General features: G+C 39.6%; 1 protein-coding gene across 1 annotated transcript in view; it reads right to left on the bottom strand.

Moving 5' to 3' along the window:
- Positions 1–21452, bottom strand: part of DCHS2 (dachsous cadherin-related 2) — a 72380-nt gene that overhangs the window by 37389 nt on the left and 13539 nt on the right. The window contains 4 exon segments of the mRNA XM_075035707.1: positions 5247–5346; positions 5906–6093; positions 7519–8538; positions 9910–10146. Coding sequence (XP_074891808.1) covers positions 5247–5346; positions 5906–6093; positions 7519–8538; positions 9910–10146 — 1545 coding nt within the window.

Genomic DNA, 21452 nt, shown 5'->3' with positions numbered 1-21452 from the left:
AACTGTAAAATATTTGCACCTGCAGAATTTGAAAAAACACTGAGCAGGCCAGTTAGAAATCAGGGTTTTCACCATCAACAAATAGGAGATTTTTCCAATATTGTTCTGCTATTTTTGACTGCCTATAGGTTTCTAATGCTCCATGAGTCCCTTCTGGGTTGACTCTTGCAGTCTGGAACGTAACAAGGAAATTGCCAACAAAAGGAAACAATATGTAGAGACAATTATATTGAATGAGACAGTCCTGCATTCTGTATTTTTCATGATAGTTTCAAAATAGTAATGACCCTATATTACTGTTTTCATAAATAGCTTTTGGTTACTTTCCTGGTTTAGGTCCCAACAGTGTATGTCTACATTCACAGATACGCTATTTTGTTCTGTATAATGTTTCAGGACACAAAATCCCAGCTAAGCAAAAGACAGAGGAGATATGAAAAACAGAAAACATAACATGAATTGCATGCATATATTTTTAACATTTTGCTAAAACTGACATTTAAAATAACTGATACGGAGAACTAACAAGAAAAAGAAAACAGTAAACAGAAGTGCACAAAAACTATTCACTTCATTTTTCTACCAAAATGGAGCTACAGTTACCAAACTGAACCAAAAAATAAAAAATAGTTTAAAAAAAACATATCAGAGAACAAAAACATTGCAAGTATGTAATTGAAATCTAAGCATGAGGCTATGAGGCTTCAGCAGTGATGAGGACAGTCTTAGCATAAAGACCAATACTTGTTTTTCTGTTTCAAGTAGCAGAACATAAATAGCTAAGCTCAGCTGAAATGGGTGTCAGTCCACAGAGCTTCTGAAGGGTTGAAGCTTATTTGATAGGGGAAAGGAATGGTCAGAATCTACATTTCTGAATAAAATAAAAGACAGCTGGTCAGAAAAGAAATTACCAGTAGTGTTATTCACTAGAGACTACAATTCCACTAAAATCCAAATATTGCATGAAATGGTAAGTTTTGTACTTATTTTGGTGGCAATAAAAGTAACAGAAAAGTCTGATAATGTCGGAAAGAGATACTGTATAAAACTACAACCCCTTGGGACTTACATTTCAAAAGTACTTCTCATTTTCATCTTTTTTTATCTGGTACTGCATAATAAAGACAGTCAAAACTGAAACATCTTATTTCTATTTTTCCAGTATTTTTACCCATCTATTTTGTAATTTATTCATGGACAATTTCAAAGTGTAGCCATTTGATTCCAAATCAGAAAAAAATTCAAGAAAATAAATTCTTGTGAAATGGATTTCCCTACATCTACAGACAGACTAATCAAACTTTTACACTACATTTTGTAGCTAAAGCAATTGAATTCAGTTCTGAATTTCAAAGCTTACCTGAAGACAGATCTTGCTTTTCAACCGATTTAATAGATGACATTAGAGAAGAGATAGACCACTTTTGAATACTTTTGCCCAAGATTACTGAGGGCAAGTGCATGTGAGCAGTAGGTTGCTCACTTTCTAAATACACTCCAAATTCTACTCCTCATTCTTTTGGAAGTTCAAAATGAGGAATAAGGGAAAAAGTGGGTTTAAGTTTTACACTCAAAGAGCACGTCAGTCATTGCTCTAAAAGCTCATGCTCCCTGCACTTTCAGAAAGATTTGCTCAGTTTTCATCTCCATTAGTCACCTGAATTAGGCAACTGCTGCTTGTATCATACACCCTAAAGATGTCCCTTTTTGTATGAAGGGAAAAGGGAGAAAGTATAGGAGAAATCAATACGAAAGAAGGAAATTGAGAAGAGCAGATGAAGCATGGAACAGAAAAAAATTAAATTTCTCAATAACTTGACTCTAATGGGCCCAGTATCTTCTTGTGCTTGCAACTCTATCCTAACCTGCCAATAAACAGATACACTTTTTCACTTAAATTTTCCACCTCTGCATTGTCCAACCCCTTGGCCAGCCTTTCATTTACATGAGGTTCTTCAAAGCCCAGGCACCTTCTCAACTCTGTGCTCTCAAATATAATCACAGAAACTGCAGTTTTGGACAAAAAAAGATGGCCTGAGAAACCCCAGGCAACATGTGGCTGTGAACTTTGGCAGAGCATTTAAGCCTTCCAGGGACTGGCATTCAGGCAAAATGGCCCAGAAAGCAGAAAAAAGTAACACTAGAGTTTTCTCAGATATTCGTGACCTCAGTATACAGTAATAGTTAGCTACATATTTTTACCTAATTTCCTGAAGAACTGTATCTTTCCCAGGTTTTAAAATACTTAGTGCCTTGGCCATCTCATTCTCCTTTGAGATGAAAGGAAATTTGTTTCTCTTCACAGAAAAGAGGAAGGCAATGGCATGGCTCCCAAAGAGCTTGAACACCTTGAGGCTGCTGCAGAAATACAGCCCTCTGCAAGTCTAGGAATGCTCCCTACATGCTGCTAGCAAATCACCCTGGAGAACAAGTACTTGTCTACAGACACACGTACAACACTTGCCAATTTCTGTGTGTTAGCAGTGTAAACTGGGCTTCTCCTAGCACTCTGTTGGTCAAGTGCTAATCTATCCACAGAATTGGTCCAAATGCAACTGTAAAAGCCTCTACTTTGCCAGTGCTAGTCTTAACACATAAAGTAATAGTTTATGATACACTACAAATACAGACTAATTTTTGTTATAAATGCTATACTATAACCTATTGACAGTCACAAAGAAGGCCAGGCAAACCACTTTGCAATTGCCAGCATCACTAAGGAATAGCACACATAGCTGGGATTCATCTCTCTCTGAATTAGGTTACTCTTACACTGACAACACAAAAGTGGAGGTATGGCAATATGATCATGCATTTCCATACACATGAATATTTAAGAATGATCTGTTTTGATTTTCTGGGAATAGAGAGGGGCATTTTGAAGGAAACGCTTCTCCTCTGAAGGCTAAAATTCATCTGTTGTGTAAGCCTCACAGTTCTTTTACAGATTCTTCCTCATGTAATTTGTTGGCATTTGCCATCAACCCTCATGCATAGCTTAATCTATTGCTGCTATCCTGGTGTTTCTTTAAGGTCTCAAGAACATTAAAAATCACCCAGTGACTCTTACAAGCTTAACAGCTGACACTGATACTCATAGCTCTTAATCTTGTGGCAGTCCCTCAACTGTTGAAAAGAGCACTAGTCTGCATGCAGTCCTCCAATTAACCTGATGTCTTTGTGTTTAACAAATATGACTGTAAATCAGATCATATTTCTTCTCCATATTTTAGCACTGAACAATGTCCCTGAACAAGAAAATACTACTTTAAATATAAACCAGGCAAGAACTTCACCATGAAACAGAAGACCAGATGTTAAAGGCTTTGAGCCAACTAACAACAACAACAAAAATCAGTATCAGAGAAGCTCAGCTGTTTCTGGATTTGTTTATCGGGAAAATATCTAGTTCCAAGGCTGGGAGGGCTCTTTTAGTGGGTTTTTTTTGGTGCTGTTTTTATCCTTTTGTTCTTTCTAGAGACAGCATTTGCAAGACCAGTTGTATTTTGTGTTGCTAGTCATTTTTATAATTTGAACTCTTACTTACTCCCCTCTGGGGCTCTACAGTGAAGGCAGTAAGAAAATCCAACGTATAGTTTGAAGGAAGGGAATATAGTTAGATACACAGACAGGCAGAGACCCCTGAAGAACACTTCCTGTGTTGCCTGGCCACCACCCTTCAAACAAAGGGTTGGGCACTACTCATTCCCTTTGTCTTAAGGGGGATCATTTCCTGCAAAATATTATTATTCACAATGCAGAAGTCAACAATTCTCTCCAGTTCCCTCTGGAAGAGGCAGTCACTTGTATCCAAATTAAGGGAATAATAGTATGGCCATAAACTGACCCTACAGTCTTTTATTATCTACATATATTTCAACTGCAAAATTTCCAATAGAGTTGTTAAATGTCTCATTTTTTTAAGCATCTCTTGGTGGAAGACAGCAGAGTTAGTTCTCTGGCCCTTGTGGATTTGGATCTTAAAGTCCTTCCATTACTCCACAGAAGTCAAAAGGATACATAAAGACACAGTATAACATAATCCACAGGAATCTTCTGGTAATTTCAGCCTTGGCAAGAAGAGGCTACAGATTCCCTTGCTCTTTAAGAGTGAGGAGTAATGTAGCTTTGCAGTATTTTGTTCTTTACTCTGCAGTGACAAATAATTGTAATGAGTTTAAACCAACTGAGCCCACATTTGAGCTCTGCCTACACAGAAGAGAACACCTGAGGAAATGCACTGAGTGGATGGAAGTATTGGAAATGCTTTCTTGCTCTGATAAAACAGTATGCTCTGTGTGCAAATTACCATAGACTACAAATACCAAGCTTAAAAGGTATTGATTACATTAAGCTGCTAGAATACAGCAGGTACCAAAATAAAGAAATAGTTCTGTTCTTGGCACCTCTTGCTGTTTTCAACCAATAGTGAAGAAAAGCAGGAGAAACAGACATGTTTTCCTCACTGGTTACAGACGGAGTTCTCCTTTGCGTAAAAGTGTAGCAAGTGGCATGCAGCAAAAATGGAGATCACATCTATGTCTCTTACTAGTATTAATGCCCCAGTCCCACTCATGTTCTAATTTTGGACCTTCTGTTATTGATTTCACTGCAATCAAAACTGGATCCTATAGCTCACCCCAGAAGTGAACTACTACACGTAGGAATTATGGGGAAAACTAAAGAGAAGTGTTTTTAAGTGGCCATGCTATGTCAGGCTAACACAGTGCTAAACAAAGGGTGAAACATGAACTAAAAACCACAAGTCTCACTGTTTGCCCAGATTATCTGTTGATCCTTCTGATCCCTGTCTCAGACTGTCATGAACAGTTCTTTTAGCAGGAAAAATTTTCAATTGGTCATGGGAAAAGGGAGATCATCTTTCGTTTAAGATGTTAAACAACTGACTGAAACACAAAACTGCACAGTACAAGACCATGTTCCTAATCTCTTCTGAGTGCTGTTTGAACGGTCTCTGGCCAGCCACATAAGCAACCAAACTCCTGGGAAGATGGGGCAGAGGGGGATGGACAGACAGACAGAAGGAAGGAAGGAAGAAAAGGTAGCTGCTTGCACCTCCTTAGATACTTCATAAGACGTACCATGGTCACGATTCCTATTTACGCAGGCACCTTTATTCCAACAAACACAAAATAGACATAAAATCCTGTATGTATATATGGCACCTCTAAAACTCTAGTTATTTCAATGTATCCTTTCTTATGAATAACACTTTAAATTCTTACCTGATTCTATTGAATACAATACAACACCGTTGTTTCCAGAATCAAAGTCTTTTGCAAAGACAGTGGTAATATGTGTCCCTGACGGCTGCCCTTCCAAAACCTGTCATCAAGCATTTTATAAATAATTTGCAAATATACATGGATAACAGCAAGTCTTAAAATAAATCCCTTGCCATAACACAAGAGTTTATCTGTTACTCTATTTTCCGTTTTAGTAATATTTACAGTCAGTGCAAAGAGCATTTCAGGAAATGGTTAAACAATACAGTTCTAGCAATCCTCTGTTACAGTCTGCATATATTGCTAATTCGAAAATCTGTAGTACAGCAGACTCAGATGTCAGAAATTAAAAGAGATTCTACTGCACACATAAATAAAATTATACACGTCTATCCTTTACATCTAACAGAATACACAGCGGAGAATCGTCATCATTTGATAAAGCCTGATACTCCCAAACACACCCGAGTCTCAATTAAGAACGGGGTCGGTTTCTATTTCGCTGCAGCACCACCGTCACCGTTTCCCAGCGCAGGGGGTTTGGGCTCCCACCACAGGGTGGTGCTCAGAGCAAGGCAGCGCATCCCACCGGCAGCACCCACCTGGGCATGCAGCACCCACCTGGGCATGCAGCACCCACCTGGGCACGCAGCACCCACCTGGGCACGCAGCTCCCGCCCGAGTGCCGCCTGAGGGAAGAGGGGCTTATTGTCGTTGAGGTCCCTCACTGCGATGTACACGGTTGCTGTGGCGTTCAGCCGCGGTGAGCCGTGGTCAGTCACTAGCACGGTCAGCTGGTGGTGAGCGTGTTTTTCACGGTCTAGTGCAACCCAGTTTATGATTTCACCTGACGGACAAAGAAAATGAAGGAGAAAGGGAGTTAGATCTTTACTGTGTGCTACCACTCATCATACTACATGCAATTATACTTCTAATTTAATGTGAAATAACAATACATGTCTTCTGATACACCTTACTGCTCACATTAAAACCTCAGCTTCCCAAGCTCCATTCCATAGAAACGTTCTGTCAATCATAGTTTGCAGTTGTACTTTAGTACTGTATTACATTCTTTACTATACAGTGGATGCCCCTGAGCAAAGGTGTAAAACAGTACGAACCAATGCGCCAAACCCCCAAAGAAATCCATCTGGCCTTTTCTTCACCACACTTCAGGACAGATAATATAAGAGCACTGGGTTTTAACTGCTGACAACAGCCTTTGTTAAGCCCCTGGGTTAGGAAATGCTCAACACAATGTCTGTACATTAATCAGGAACCCTTATGTCTCCTATATGTTCTGGTAAACCCAGTGAATAAATCTGACCCAATCTTCTCTCCATCTGCTCAACCTTACTCAATATAGCTGTAGACTTGCAATTGACCAAAGTCCTTCACACAGATAGCCACATATTATTTTAAGATCTTCTTGGTTAACTCCTAGCACTCTGCCTTTAAACTTCCATAAACATACTCAACAGGAACCTGCTTTGAAATGACAATTTTATTTTGAGATTCACACAGAGAAATTCTGGGAGAGCTTATTCACTCCCCATGAGGGCAGGACATCTGGGAATAAGAATTTTAAACAGCAGATCTTTGCTTGCTATGTATCATTTTGCTAAACTGGATAATTTACAGTGCCTGTGGTCCCTACAGGATTCCCTTCCTCCGGGCTCTCCATGCTGTGGTCTGTGGTGTTATACTGTGTGGACATAGTACCTATTACTCAAAGCATTTGGGATTCACTGCAGAGCACACCCTGCGCCGTGAAAAATTTCTCTCAGCCAATTTGATTTCTGTGGTGCCATGTACAACATGAACTCAAGTTTGATGTAACTCACAGAAGTTTTCACAAATATTTTAAATCACTGTAACTGTCAAATGTCATAGTTACCTTTACAGTTTTTTATGGCTGATCTGTACTTTTCAACTGTACTTCATCACAGGCAATTAAGTTCCTCATATGAACTACTGAAGCTACAACTTAAAACTCCTTTTAATTTGTTACAGTCAAACACTGAAACTTATGACCAAGTGACCAGAATGAAGTCATGAAAAAAATAAAATCCTAAGGGTTAGTTCATTCTTCATGAACATATATTAGATTTATTTCATTCCCCAAATTGTGAAGCTCTGAGTGAGAATATTCACATATCAACCCAAGAGATTCACTGCAGTTCCTGAAAGCTTTACACTTTACTTCCATTCCCTTAGGGAAGGCTGCTTTCCAAAAGCAATATTAGGCAGATTACAAATCACAAAATGCTACCTGTGTTGGAATTCATCTTGAAATACTTTCCATCAGACAAAAGGAAATAGGAAAGTTGTCCGTTTCTTCCCGAGTCTTTGTCAACAGCTGTGATGGTGCCAACCACACCCCTGGGAATTGGATTTTCCTCCACTTCAAAGAAGTAGCTCTCATGCAGAAACATGGGAGAATTATCATTTTCATCCAGGACATTAACTATTACCGATGTACTTGCATTTTGCCTGAGGTTTTCATCCTTGGAGGTGCTGACCAGGACTCTGAAACTTAGTATCTGTGCACATTCGTAGTTCAAATGTTTCCGAAGATAAATCCAGCCAGTATCAGAGCTGATTCCAAATGCAATAGAATCCGTGCTAGGCTCTAAGGAATACGTCAGCTTGGAGGTAACGCCGTGTGGATCAAGTGAGTGGGCTTGAACCTGAAGGATTTGGGCACCTGGAGAGGTGGCTTCGCTGATTTCTACTTGATAAACCAAGTTCTGAAAAACCAAAGTAGGGCCCATCTTCTGCTCTTCAATAATCACTGTCAACATCAGCAAAGAAGTCAGAGGAGGACTGCCATAGTCTTCAGCTGCTATGTGTAGAGTATACTCCTGCTGCTTATCCGCAAACACTGTCCTGGTGAGGTTTACCACTCCAAGGTTTGGATCGATGCTGAATGCATTTGACTGCTTGCTTGCAATACTATATTTGATTGCCCCATTCAGGCCACTGTCTTTGTCTTCTGCATGAGCAATGTAGACAGCAGTGCCAGGGGGCTGGGTATGTGAAATAGTTACCTTGTCAGATTTGGTAAGAAACACTGGAGGGTTGTCATTAATATCTACCACAGATATGTTGACCTGGGTGCTACCATAGACAGGGGAGTTACCCAACTGTGACTGAACGGTGAGCACCACAACAGACTGAGTTTCATGGTCAAGCTGTTGTTTGGTGCGGATGATACCAAACTGGGGATCAATAGAGAATCTTCCATGTGGATCACCAGAGGAAATTCTGTAAGAAACCACTTCTAAAGAATCTAGAAATGGAAATAACAACAAAAAGTGTAAAAAAAAAAAAAAAAAAAAAAAAGAGAGAGAGAAAGAAAGTGATAATATGAAGGTTGGTGTGAACATCTGTGAAGAATGCATGCTGTTAAATTCAGTGGAATAAATGTAAGCTACACCGATGTTTGACTTCCTTGGGCTTTTTATGCTTCCTTCTTCCTGTCCCTGGAGCCCTTCAGTAAAATATGACTGTATACAGTTTGTCCACTTGTGCACCATTTGCTTTTCATCTCACTGGTATGATAAAACTCTACAGAGGAAATAGTATAAAAGCCTCTTGTTTTTCCCTTTTCTAAAATATAGAAAAAACACTCCTATAAATTAGTCTTATGGGAGTAATTTCATTACACACAGGCATTCACTATAGCAAGGAATGAAACAGGTGGCAGTTCTCTGAAAGAACTGCATTTTCCTGAACTTACTGTTCATGGATGACCATTGCTATAACCTTTATACATCAGATGCTACCTAAAGCAAAAGCTATCTAAAGGTTCAGGCTTATTACCAAAGCCGCTCCACAGGTGCTACCTCACCGCGAGGACAGTGGTCAATGAACTGTCCTTCCAAGAAGGAGAAAATGGGAAGACCTGACTAATCAAACTTATATAAAACCTCTGCCTCTACCACCTTACATGTACAGATCCATCATCAAGCTGGTACGTGGACTCATGGCTCCCGCTGTTCTGCATAGGAACCAAATATATATGGCTCTCAGGACAGGATCTTTTATGACTAAGGCCTGGTAGCAGCTACCTATTTTCCTCTAAAAATGGTAATGAAACCAAATGGATTAAATACATTTTCAAAAGGTCCCATAAACATTCATCTGGACTTCACCACTTAATTTGAGAAAATGGGGTGGGGTGGGGTGTTTGTGGTCTTTTTTGGGGGGTGTTGTTTGGGGTTATTTTGCAGCACCACTTCATATAGATTCTCTGAGACTTCTGAACACTCTCTGATAATGAGTATTGCTCTGAGATATGTCTTGCATGGGTAATGCTTTAACACAAGCCACACCATCATACGGACATTTCCTTACACTTTCACAAAATGCTTCTCACCTCCCCATTTACAATTACAGAAATCCATCTTGAAGAAATGGAGGCAGTTGCCAATCCCCATGGACCACCAAGGAGAGTACCACAAATCTCCATCTGTTCCAAAGAGCATCCTGATACAGCAGTGATTACACCAGCTGCTGTAAATACCAACAGTAAATACTATTTAATGCTTGACAGACTGAATGAATAATATGAAAGTTTTAAAAAAATTATCTGCAGATATTTCCAGTTAACGGTCACAACAGAAATGCAATGTAATCTCTGACTGAGCATGCAACTTACTTGGAGGCTCTCTGGCCTTTACAGTGCCGACTGGGCTGTCTTCAGGTGCATCTTCAGGAACAGAAAAAGCATACTGGGATCTCTCAAATACGGCAGGGGCCGAAGCGGTCTGAAGGATGTTTACTGTGATGGCTGCATTGGTGGCAGAGGGAAGGCCACCCCCATCCCATGCAGAAACAGTCAGGAAGAGCGCAGAGCGTGCCAGGTGACCAAGAGCTGAGATCAGGTAAATAATTCCTGAAAATACACAGAAACAAAAGAGCAATAAAATAAGTTAAAATTCAGCAGGCTGTCAAAATAGTTTAAACATGTACCACTACTCTAAGAGACAGCCAGACAATGTGGACAAAAAGCAGCTCTCCCCATTCCTTTTTGAGAGCCAAGTTTTTTCAAATTATATGGTCTTTACCATGCACAAAGCCACTGAGACATAGCACGTTCTGTGTCAAAACACAGTGTCCATAATTCCAATTTTAGAAACACAGATTCAGCTAAATCTTTAACAACTTAACTGAGTCAGTGGCGTTGTTCTGAGTTTTCAGCAATGTTAGGAAAAACACAATTTTACCAGTACTAGTCTATAGGAATCTGGAAGTACATTGGGGGCGGGGGGGGGGGAATACTTTCTTGTTACAAAAGACTAACTTATCTTTGCAAACAGTGAAGTTACAAACAGGCTGCAGAGACATTCTGCTCAAATAAGTCCCCAAATAAACCATCCACACAAACGGGGCTGAAGCCCCAAAATACAAATCTTAGGAGCAGTGGGCTCTGTGGAGAGTATCTGGGAAGCAACCACCTGCTGTCTGATCATGAGTTTCTGGTAAAATACCCTTTAATAGTGAATTCTAAGATCTGTTGAATTTGCAAGCTGCTAACAATTAAATTTTTTATAAACTATATGAAATAAGTAATTCTTTGAAAAGAAAATGCAATCCTCTGTCCAGAAATACAGGACTTTGGATATGTCTTCTTCCCCAAGATAAATAAATTTTCATCCTTTAAAGCTGATGAATGAGACTAGCTGTCTCCAAATACATTCTCTTCTGACTGCTAAAATAAGTCTACAGTAGTATCAGATAATTATGTCCAATTTTCAAATACTCTCTATATAACTACAGAAACCCACATCTAACTATTATTACCTAAGATGGCAGTATGGGTAGAAAGAATGAACATGGCAGGAATCCTGTCGCATCTTCTTCTACAGTAAAAGCTTGTACGAACTTGAAAGAAAGCTTTTTTTGAGTGAAGACTTCAGTCTCAGCAATGAGAATTACATCCAAACCATAGTTCTCTATGGGACATTCATAATGGTCCACAACAATTATCCAAAACTGATACTTGTTAACTGTTCCATGACAGACAGTCATTCATTGTCCTTTCCAAGCAAATTAAGGATTTATAAATGAAGATATAAACCCACAAATAAATCATTAGCCCTCAGAGCACTCCGAAATGTCTGGTCTAGATGAAGTGAACATCAATACTTAAAAATTTAAGGGTAAACACTAGATCATAGAGTAATACAGCAGATCACAGTATGTTTGTTACTTCATAAATTGTATAACTAAATTATAACCTGAGGCACACAGTCAAAGACCAGGTGCTTTCAGCCAGGTAAAAGATGGAATAAAAAAATGTAATTACATCCTAGAGAGCATTAATACTGATTTGTCTTATCCTTTCCAGCATATTCCCTATCATTGAGCAGGAGGAAGACCACTTACTCTGAGGTAACAAAAATCCATCAATATTCTAAGACCTTTTGGTAGTCACAGATTTTGCAACACACAGAGAACTATTTGTAAAGTAAGTTTTTCAACATGAAAATGAAGATGAAAGGTGACCAAACACCTGAAAATCCTTCTTAGCAATGACTGAGTTTAACTAAATATACGCTAAATGCTAAAATTGCAGTGAGCTAAGCAGTAAGGTTGCAGTAAACTCAAGTGATTCAACTAATAGAGACAACTTTCTACATATCAACAGATATTTTCAAGAAATCACCTGTGCTTTCTGTAGAAGCTGGTGAAGACACAAAACCTCTAGCAGCTCAGTAAAACCAAACTTTTAAACTTTGAGCTACCTTTGTAATTTCCTGGCTCTCCAGACAGGTTTAGTAGGGATGATGTTTGGCATTCAAATCAGACATTTAGTGGTCCTATTTGTCAGACAGGGTAAAAATTAGATTTAACTTCAAGTGCCTAAGGAGAATCAGTGCATGATTCAACTACAATATACCTTCTCAAAATTTAGCGTGAAGCCACAACACTAATTTGCTACAATGTATTTTTAAGCAGAATAAAGGAAAATACATGAAATCCTTATAAATATTCAAATGTGCACGCAGTATACATTCCAATTATACTGCTAGGACATTGTAATAACAAACTGTGTCTTGACATGCTTAAAATGCATTCAAAGGTTCTTCAGGATCAAGGAAGAATGCTTTCCACTAACAACAAAGGGCACTTATTCCAGTGTAGCAAAACACAGTAAAAACACAACAGAGATAGAGATGGATTCAGAATTCATTGCTGATCCAGTTCCTATGCCAGTAACTGATGCACTTCCAAGAATCAACCTTATTTTGGCCTTTTTGTTCTTTTTTGTCTTCTGATGATTGGGTTTTACGATTAGTTAGCTCAACAAAGTAGTCTTCCAAAGACATAAACTTTTGGCATTTCCTGCGGTAATCTGAGCAACTGTAGCTCAAAGGAAAAAGGGGTTTAACCTTTTTTTTTTCCAGAGGTTAAATGTATAAACACGGACTTTAAACACTGTTGTTTTCAAATTAAATGAAGCCAATCAAATGGACTGTATTTTACTAACTTGACCAATTGGGTATTTTTCTACTGACAAGGTCAAAAATATTTCATTCCTATTTTGGATACTTCAAAACGTACGTGAAGAGTGGGAAAACTTCTACACAAAAGCATTACATTGAAATTCTTACTCTCAAAGCAATAACTAATGACTTCAGAACATCCCTTAGCAAAGGGTGGAGCAAACAGTGCTCCACTCCAGGAACTCTGAAGACCTGATGGAACAGAAATATTTCAGAATCAAAATTCCTTCTCTGCTGACCTAGACAGATTACAGCCAGTTCAGCTACAGAAAGCAGACAGAAAAGAAAACGGATAAAAGATTTTGATTTCTCTCTTAATTCTTTTGCTGTGTCCTAGGGAGGGAAAGGAATAGGCAAGTACATCTCGCCAACTCAGTCCTCTCTTGGAGGACCAGGGACACCCTAAGAACAGTAGCAGATTCCAGGTAAAAAGTGTATGTCTTCCATATGGTTCCTTCCAGCCACAAAACTGTAGTATGCGGGAAATTTTATAACCCAGTTTGACTTTTAATTATATACATTCTGTTTCTTTCAGCATTTGTAGGACTGGGCATTAGCTTTGCATCTAGTGATACATAATCTATACAGACATTTGAGACAGCTCTACCATATGCTGGGGAACAGGCCACATTAGGCTCTATTATGGCATCATATGATGGGAAAGAAGTTGTAGAAGTAGGCAGCACCTGGGATCCTACTTTCTATACGGTTAGGTAAAAACATTGGACTGTGACTAAAATGGACGGTCATGACCACTTGGGTCAAAACTAGCTGCCAGCACACCTCAGAGTAAACTGGCTAGGTGTATTTGATTTGCTGAAGTACGGTGCAGGCGATCCCCTAGTACTACACTGCAAAGGCAGAAACATGGGGCTAACTGCAAGAAGCACATGGCAGGAACTAGCTGTGTAAGTCAAGTCACACATTTGGGGTGTGAAACTCAATAGAGGTATGCCTTGCTAAATAACAGGTTGAAGACAAGTCACATTTTTCCTTTCTTTCCTGTTCTGTGATTAAGAAAAGACAGTGGCTTATTATTGTTATTATCGTAGTCATTTGCAGCCTGCAATTTGTGGCTTCAGAGAACTTAAAAGACAATTAGGTTGCTGTGGTACAGAACATATTCTTCCATTATGAAAAACAGTTTCTAGAAATGCTGAGGATGGAAAGGGAATAATGAGATGGCTCCTCTGTGAGGAACGTTTTACCAAGACCAAAGCTCCCAGCAGGGGACCACACAGACACAAGTCTGGTTCCACTTTAAGGAGTCACTGCGTGAAGAATGCCACCTTCTTTCTTACAGCTTGGCTCCCCATACATATGGACAGTCTTGTCTGCTGCCTTTAATAACATTTAATTCCAATTTTTTACATTTATTGTTTATATTACTGCAGTGCCTTGAAGATTTTACCTCTGGTAATTCCTCATTCTGCACGAGAGACAGCTGGAATCAATTCTGCTTCACAGGTGAACAATCATATAATTATGTACCAGATGAAGCATTAACATCCAGCCTCACTTACACCTTGGCAATCTCATTTTCTTGACTAGATCTGCATGGGTGTAACTGACTGCAGATTCCAACCTTTGTAAATCAAAAACATGACACAGAGACTGCCTATCATGATTTGTATACACATTTTAGACAGAATCTGCAATGCTGGTTGCATGTTAGCAACTGCCACTGTAGGCTCTAGCTGGGGAACAGCTCTGCTTCCAGGGCAGGGTAGCTTAGCACAGACCTTTTGCTGCAGAACAATCTGTGCTTACTGGCTAGCATAAATTGTTACAATGGTTTCGGGGACTGATGTATGGTGAGAGCTAGTACTAATGAAGGGTGAAATCATAATTGTCAATTCCTTGCTCTGCTTCATACTTCCTCACTCACGGTACATGCTAGGACTCTTACTTCCAAGAAGTTCTTGCTCTCCACTTTGCGCCTATCAACCACAAAAGATACATGAAGCCAATGTTTGCCCAGAACATGCAAACACATTAGAGAAAGACAGGACTCTGTGGCACCTGCCATCATCTGTCAATGACAAAATTTCTCATGGGGTTTTTTTGTTCTTATTTTTGTGGAGATGCACCTTACTCCACAGGTGAGTTAGCTGCTAAGTGCTGTTTCTCAAGAATTAAAGGCAGGAGACAGGTGCCCGCATATAATGATTCTTTTAAAATATATTTCTGATTATCTTCATGATCCTGTGTTCAGTCCTAACATTACAACAGCATACATCATCAGTAGGTTCACTCACCAAAAGCATTTTTTGTATGGCAGAAATAAACTGGTTATCCCAATAGGATTTCCACACATACCTCTCTCTAGCTGACCACTTTGAAAACCTATCCGTTTTTCCACAGGATCATCATGTAAACAAAGCAAAAAACAGCCCTACATTTATAGCCATTCATAGGTAAACAAAATATTTTCCACTAGGCAAGCACTGCAGAGGCAAAGATAAAAATCAGGATGGACTAACTTCAGTAACAAAGTCTGGATTGCATAGAAATGTGTACTCATTTAAATGGCTTCCAATATTTTCTAATTGTTCATAAAATAAAAAAGCAACTTCAGAACACGGCAAGAGGAATAAAATCAATAGCTATCAATAGTGTTCCCTAAGATCATGAAACTGAATGCCCTACCAGCTTTAAATGATGGCAGTATTTCTTCAGCAAATATCCTAGGATGGGTGAGCTGGCATGACCTGACACACAGCTCAGACAGTAAGCAGATGGCAAAAAGGTACGCATAGTTTGTCACCCCAATTCACCTTCAAAGCTGGCCACTGGACCTGCTGTTTAATACTGCATAGGTCAGTGCTGACCCACTGACCTGCTCAGAGCACGCCTCACCCAACCTAGCATTCCAGCTTTTCAGTGCAGAGACACACATACAGCTTTGCTTTTTATGGTCCAGAAAAATGTTCCAGATGAGCATAGACAGGATGATCTTCCTAGAGATGGATGCAGTTAGGAGGTGTAGACTTTGCATTAACATTAAAACCAGCATTGTTCTAGGGAAGAACGATAGTGTTTCTGCTTGACGTTTCTATTTAAGTTTATCCGACTCATTGCCTATGCTATAATCTTTACATTTAAGTTCCAGTTTTAGCAATTTACCTGTATTTAAAATGCACCTTTTTTAGTGAAGCTGCATTCTTGATGGTAACCATAACAACACTCTGCCAAATGCACTGTTTGAAGAGCTGGTTTAATAACTGTCAGAGGAAAGGAAAGAATTAATGAGGAATTACACTGTTATTTACAGTCTACCTGCTGTAATACACACAGCTTCAGCTCATAGGAAAAGGCTTTAAAAAGCTTAATCTTGATGGCACAAATGCTGTTTTGAGTTTCAGTGAATAAGAGGACTATTTCAAGTTCGAAACTATTCAGTATTTGAATGTTTTTTTACATCTTAAATTACAGGTAATATTAATATTTCAGTGGTGCTGTCAATGCATGGTTCAAAGTTTACTACAAATCAAGTTAGCATGATGGCTGTTTATTTTGTAGGGGAAAACTAATTTATAAAGCAATTAGGATTTAGATAATCCTAAAAAAATGCTCACGAATCCCATGAAAAATTGCAGACCATAAACAAAATTTGTAGTGCTTTTTTCCAATGATTTTGAGAAGCTAAGAGTTTAAAGCAAGCAAATTTTTTAGAGCAATGGTTCTACCAATTATTACTGTATTTTAAAAGTTCAGTTGCCTATTGATTGCATGAGAGATGATGAATACCTAAGGAAAAGGTATGTAACAGCAAAAGCCCAAAGAAAGGTCTCGAACAGAAGCTGGATCAGACCCATTCAGACCCTTGCAAACCCCTACACTGCTTCCAAACCAAGTGTTTCATTGAACAAGCTCTCAATGAAGAGTGAGCAAAGCAAGCCGAACGTGCCCCCACCAGCTACAAGCCAGGCAGTAGTATTCTGAAGAAGCTGCCAGCAGCAGAACAGCCTCATGCTCCCCATTTAGCAAAAAACAGCAGTGCTTTAGCTATGAAGTCCCCAGTAAGTGCGGCTATTCTGAGCAGGGAAGCTGCTCCACTTTGCCCCAAATGCTTAAGAAATATTAATAGGGTAAAAAAAAAGTCCTACCACTCCAACTTTAATCAGGTGATTACAACACCCACCAAAAGACAAATAGATCCAGTGTTGCTCAAAGCAAAGGAAGAACTCAACTGGGTCTTTCTGGTGACCACAGCAATCGCTAAACTGTTTGGGATTTCAGTTCTGCACTTACTTTGTGAATCTATTGATTCACTTCCTTTATTTTTAACATTCAAGTCAAATGAAACATTTTGCTTGATCCTTTTCCTCCCATCTTAATTTTCAACATAAACCCCCCTCAGATTGTCAACAAATTTATATTTGCTACATGTTCTTCAGAATACTGTCAAATCTAACATTCAGCTGTTCAAAACCTCTCATTTTCTACAGTATATATTAAAAGAAACCTGGAGATAACTGAACTGACTGATTGTAATGTTAATCCATCGCTGTCTCACTATTTAAACCTACTATAAACCTCACAGGACAGGACTAGGGTTGGGGGGTTTTTTTGCTTAGTACAATGCTGTTGTTAGTACCACAAAGGTTTTATGACTAAACTTAATACAGGAAAAAACCCAAGTATTACTTCGATGTAGCCTTCTCTATATTGTAGTATTACATGTTTAAATAATTCTCCCCTAACGAAAAAAAACCAAACCAAAACAAAACACCAAAACACTAATTTGCCAGTAAAGCAGCACATAACCGAAGAGACATAATTTGCTGTTACAGGGATATTTCCTCTGTTTCTGCCTTGGTTTGTTTTCTTTAATCTGACAGAATAGTAACTCAGAGTACGTTTGTTGTCTGATTGCATACAAAGAGAACACTTCCACATAGAACATGAGTTTTAAAAACACCCACATCAAAAATCAAAGTCTGCACCGTAAGTGGGCAGGACTCTGGCCTGGTGAACTGCTGTATTTTCAAAGACAAAGGCAGAGCCTTCCCCACGCAATCTACACAGCTCCAGCACTGCCGCACCATCCCACCAGGTCACCTTTGCTTTCTTAGCTTATTGAAGTTTTCCAAAAACATATTTTTAATAAGGACTTTTTCAATCAATTAAGCTGCCAGCCTGCAGATCCAAAAATAGTTCAGTGCACAACCTGGTAACAAAATTCAACTGCCATGGTAACCGGAGATGATATTTCATTGAAGGCACTGTACCAAAAGATGCATGTTTCCAGCCCAGATACAGAATGAAACCTAATATAAGCCAAGTAAGTTACAGTTGCTGTTCTTCTATTAAGAGCATTATGAAACTTATCAGATGTTCACCTTACTCCTCACGAACTGATTTTCTACTCTATACACTCCCCTACTATGCCCATTTTAACAGTCCAACAGTGTGAAGGCATTTTGCCAAGGCTGTCTGTTGCCTCGTGTGACCTGCCGCTTTTGTCTTTTTTTTAGGTTAACTGAGAACATGAAGTACATTAAGTACATCTGTACTTAAGACCCATACAGTCTCTATCAAAGAAAAGTGTTGATTGTTTGAACTTTACTGTACAAGTCTCATGTTACTCCTCTCCTCCAAAATGGGAGGTTTGGGCATAATTTTTTCATTTTCACCATTTTTCTTGTTATCAGCCCACATCATCTGTGCAACCCCATGGGAGTTCACTCTTGTCTCACCTGGTGAGTTCTTCTGTTTCTGAGATCTGACATTGACTTAACTACAAGAAAGGGGGGGGGGGGCTAGAGTATTTTTGTAAATACTTTGCATTGTATCACGCACAATGACTCTCAATTACACATCACCACACTATTGCATGGTTGAGTTTTGGCACACAGCTTGTAGGAATTTTTCTGTTTGTTAGATGGTCAATTCTGTTGGATTTTATTCATAAAAGAGACACATACATTAAGAGCTGGCACTGTGGATATTTTTTCATGCTGTTCTGCTACACAGCTTCCTTTCAGGGCCAAAATCTGCACTCTCACATTTACTACAGCAAATTTTGTGTATTTCAAGAATATACCGTTTCCTGTATTCATGTTAGATTTCTCATTAGATGAGATCTCAGTGAAGGTAGATGTCCACAAATTACTCAGCTGAGACCACTAATTTTTCCTTTGTGACTTAACTCAAAGTTCTTCAAAGGTGAAAACTTAATGAGCTTAAACCAATGTCTCAGACATATTCATCTGATTTGCAGCATTCTGAATACACTATCAATTTCATATGAAAGATCAGAAAAACAGTAATTGAAGAAACTGCAGTTTAAAAAAACAAGTGGATTCAAAATGTTCCAAAACACTCCTAATTTTAAATGTTATTTATGTGAACCTCTTCATATGTTTAGCAAATGTACTGCATGCTGTATGAAAATGCCAAAAGTAGTTTAAAAATAAACTGTTTTTTCCTACAATACTATATGAAAACATCATTAATCATCATAAAAATGGCCTTGTTTTCTTTAAAAAGGATGCATCCCCATTTTACTTTGATGCATATTACAATCTGCTATATATTAAACTTTCTATAATACATGGAGTTAAGCAAAGTTTGGATTTTGTTTTTCCCAAAAAGAAATTTTGGTGTTTCAACTTTTGTTTTCAACCTGTACTGTAATAAAAATAAAGCAAAACTTTTTCATGCAATGAAAATCTCCTAAGATGTGACTGTTAAACATCGACATTTCCATTTTCTTCAATAAAACAGAACTTGTCAACATCCTTAACAGGAATGAATTTATTCTGGTGCTCTGAACCAAATAAAAAAGTTTATTTTAAGTCAGTTTGACACTAAATCGCATCTACACATGGTGCCATAGTACAGTAATGGAAGTAGTACAGCACTAAATTGCACACTGCCAAAACAAGAAAAGTGTATCAATGGAGGAACTGTTCTGCACAGGCTCTACACTTAACTCCTCTTTTTGCATCCATTACCAGGCACTGTTAAAGAGATGAGATGCTGGAATTAAATCTTCCTTTTGGCTGATAAGTTAATAATTCTTATATTCTTAAATTTGTGTGTCCTTCAGGTGTATTCCTCCTTTTATTCTTCTCCAACAGCCTAAGCTCCTAGACTGCTCTACATCTCTTACAGGACATTTTAATCACATGATGCCCTATGCTATTCAGTTAAAAAGAAATCAGAATGCATCTTTGTGCTGGTTTTGGCTGGGATAGAGTTAATTTTCTTCCTAGTAGCTAGTATGAGGCTATGTTTTGGCTTTGTGCTGAAAAGTGTTGATAATACAGGGATGTTTTAGCCATTACTGAGCAGTGCTTGTACTGCATCAAGGCCTTTTCTGCTTCTCCCCCCACCCCACCAGCGAGGAGGCTGGGGGGGCACAAGAAGTTGGGAGGGGACACAGCTGGGACAGCTGACCCCGACTGACCCAAGGGATGTCCCAGACCATACGGCATCATGCTCAGCAGATAAAGCTGGGGGAAGAAGCTGGGGGAAGAAGGAGGAAGGGGCGGGATGTTCGGAGTGATGGCCTTTGTCTTCCCAAGTAACAGTTACACATGATGAAGCCCTGCTTTCCTGGAGATGGCTGAATACCTGCCTGCCGATGGGAAGCGGTGAATGAACTCCTTGTTTTACTTTCCTTGTGCACATGGATTTTGCTTTACTTATTAAACTGTCTTTATTTTCAACCTCCAAGTTTTCTCACTTTTACTCTCCCAATTCTCTCCCCCATCCCACCAGAGGGGAGTGAGCAAGCAGCTGTGTGGTACTTAGTTGCCAGCTGGGGTTAAACCTTGACAATCTTAAAGGAAATGAATTATTTTTTTAGCAAGTCAAAATTTCCCCAGAAGAATGCTCATTTTGCAGAAGCTGTAGTTTTGTGCTGAAAAAATTTTTTTAATGCTGAACTACTGACCAGCTCTTGTAACAAGGCTTGTCTCTTGTACTCAATATGTTATTTTGGGGCATAAATAAGTAACAGATGGTATCATGACAAAAGGTTGATCCATGTATCTTCAAGTCAATGGAAAGATCTCCAAATTCCTCACTGTATTGGGTTTGCATGGCAAGGTTTTGATAGCAGGGGGTGGGGGGGGGGGTGGGGTGTTACAGGGGTGTCTTCTGCGAGAAGCTGCTGGAAGCTTCCCCTGTGTCCGACAGAGCCAATGCCAGCCGGCTCTAAGACGGACCTGCTGCTGGCCAAGCCCAAGCCCATCAGCGATGGTGGTAGCACCTCTGTGATAACATATTTAAGAAGGAAAAAAAGTTGCTGTGCAACAGAAACCGCAGCCAGAGAGAGGAGTGAGAACATGTAAGAGAAACAACCCTGCAGACACCAAGGTCAGTGCAGAAGGATGGGGAGGAGATGCTCCAGGCGCCGGAGCAGAGATTCCCCTGCAGCCCATGGGGAACACCCTGGTGAGGCAGGCTGTCCCCCTGCAGCCCATGGAGGTCCACGGTGGAGCAGATATCCACCTGCAGCCCATGGAGGACCTCACGCCGGAGCAGGTGGGTGCCTGAAAGAGGCTGTGACACCATGGGAAGCCCACGCTGGAGCAGGGTCCTGGCAGGACCTGCGGATCTGTGGAGAGAGGAGCCCATGTTGGAGCAGGTTTTCTGGGAGGACTTGTGACCCCGTAGGGGACCCATGCTGGAGCAGTCTGTGCCTGAAGGACTGCAGCCCATGGAAGGGACCTACACT

Source organism: Buteo buteo, chromosome 1 (assembly GCF_964188355.1).
Source record: "Buteo buteo chromosome 1, bButBut1.hap1.1, whole genome shotgun sequence".
NCBI classification, from domain to species: domain Eukaryota; kingdom Metazoa; phylum Chordata; class Aves; order Accipitriformes; family Accipitridae; genus Buteo; species Buteo buteo.
The sequence above is the reverse complement of the archived record's forward strand: the minus strand, read 5'-3'. Positions and strand labels throughout refer to the sequence as shown.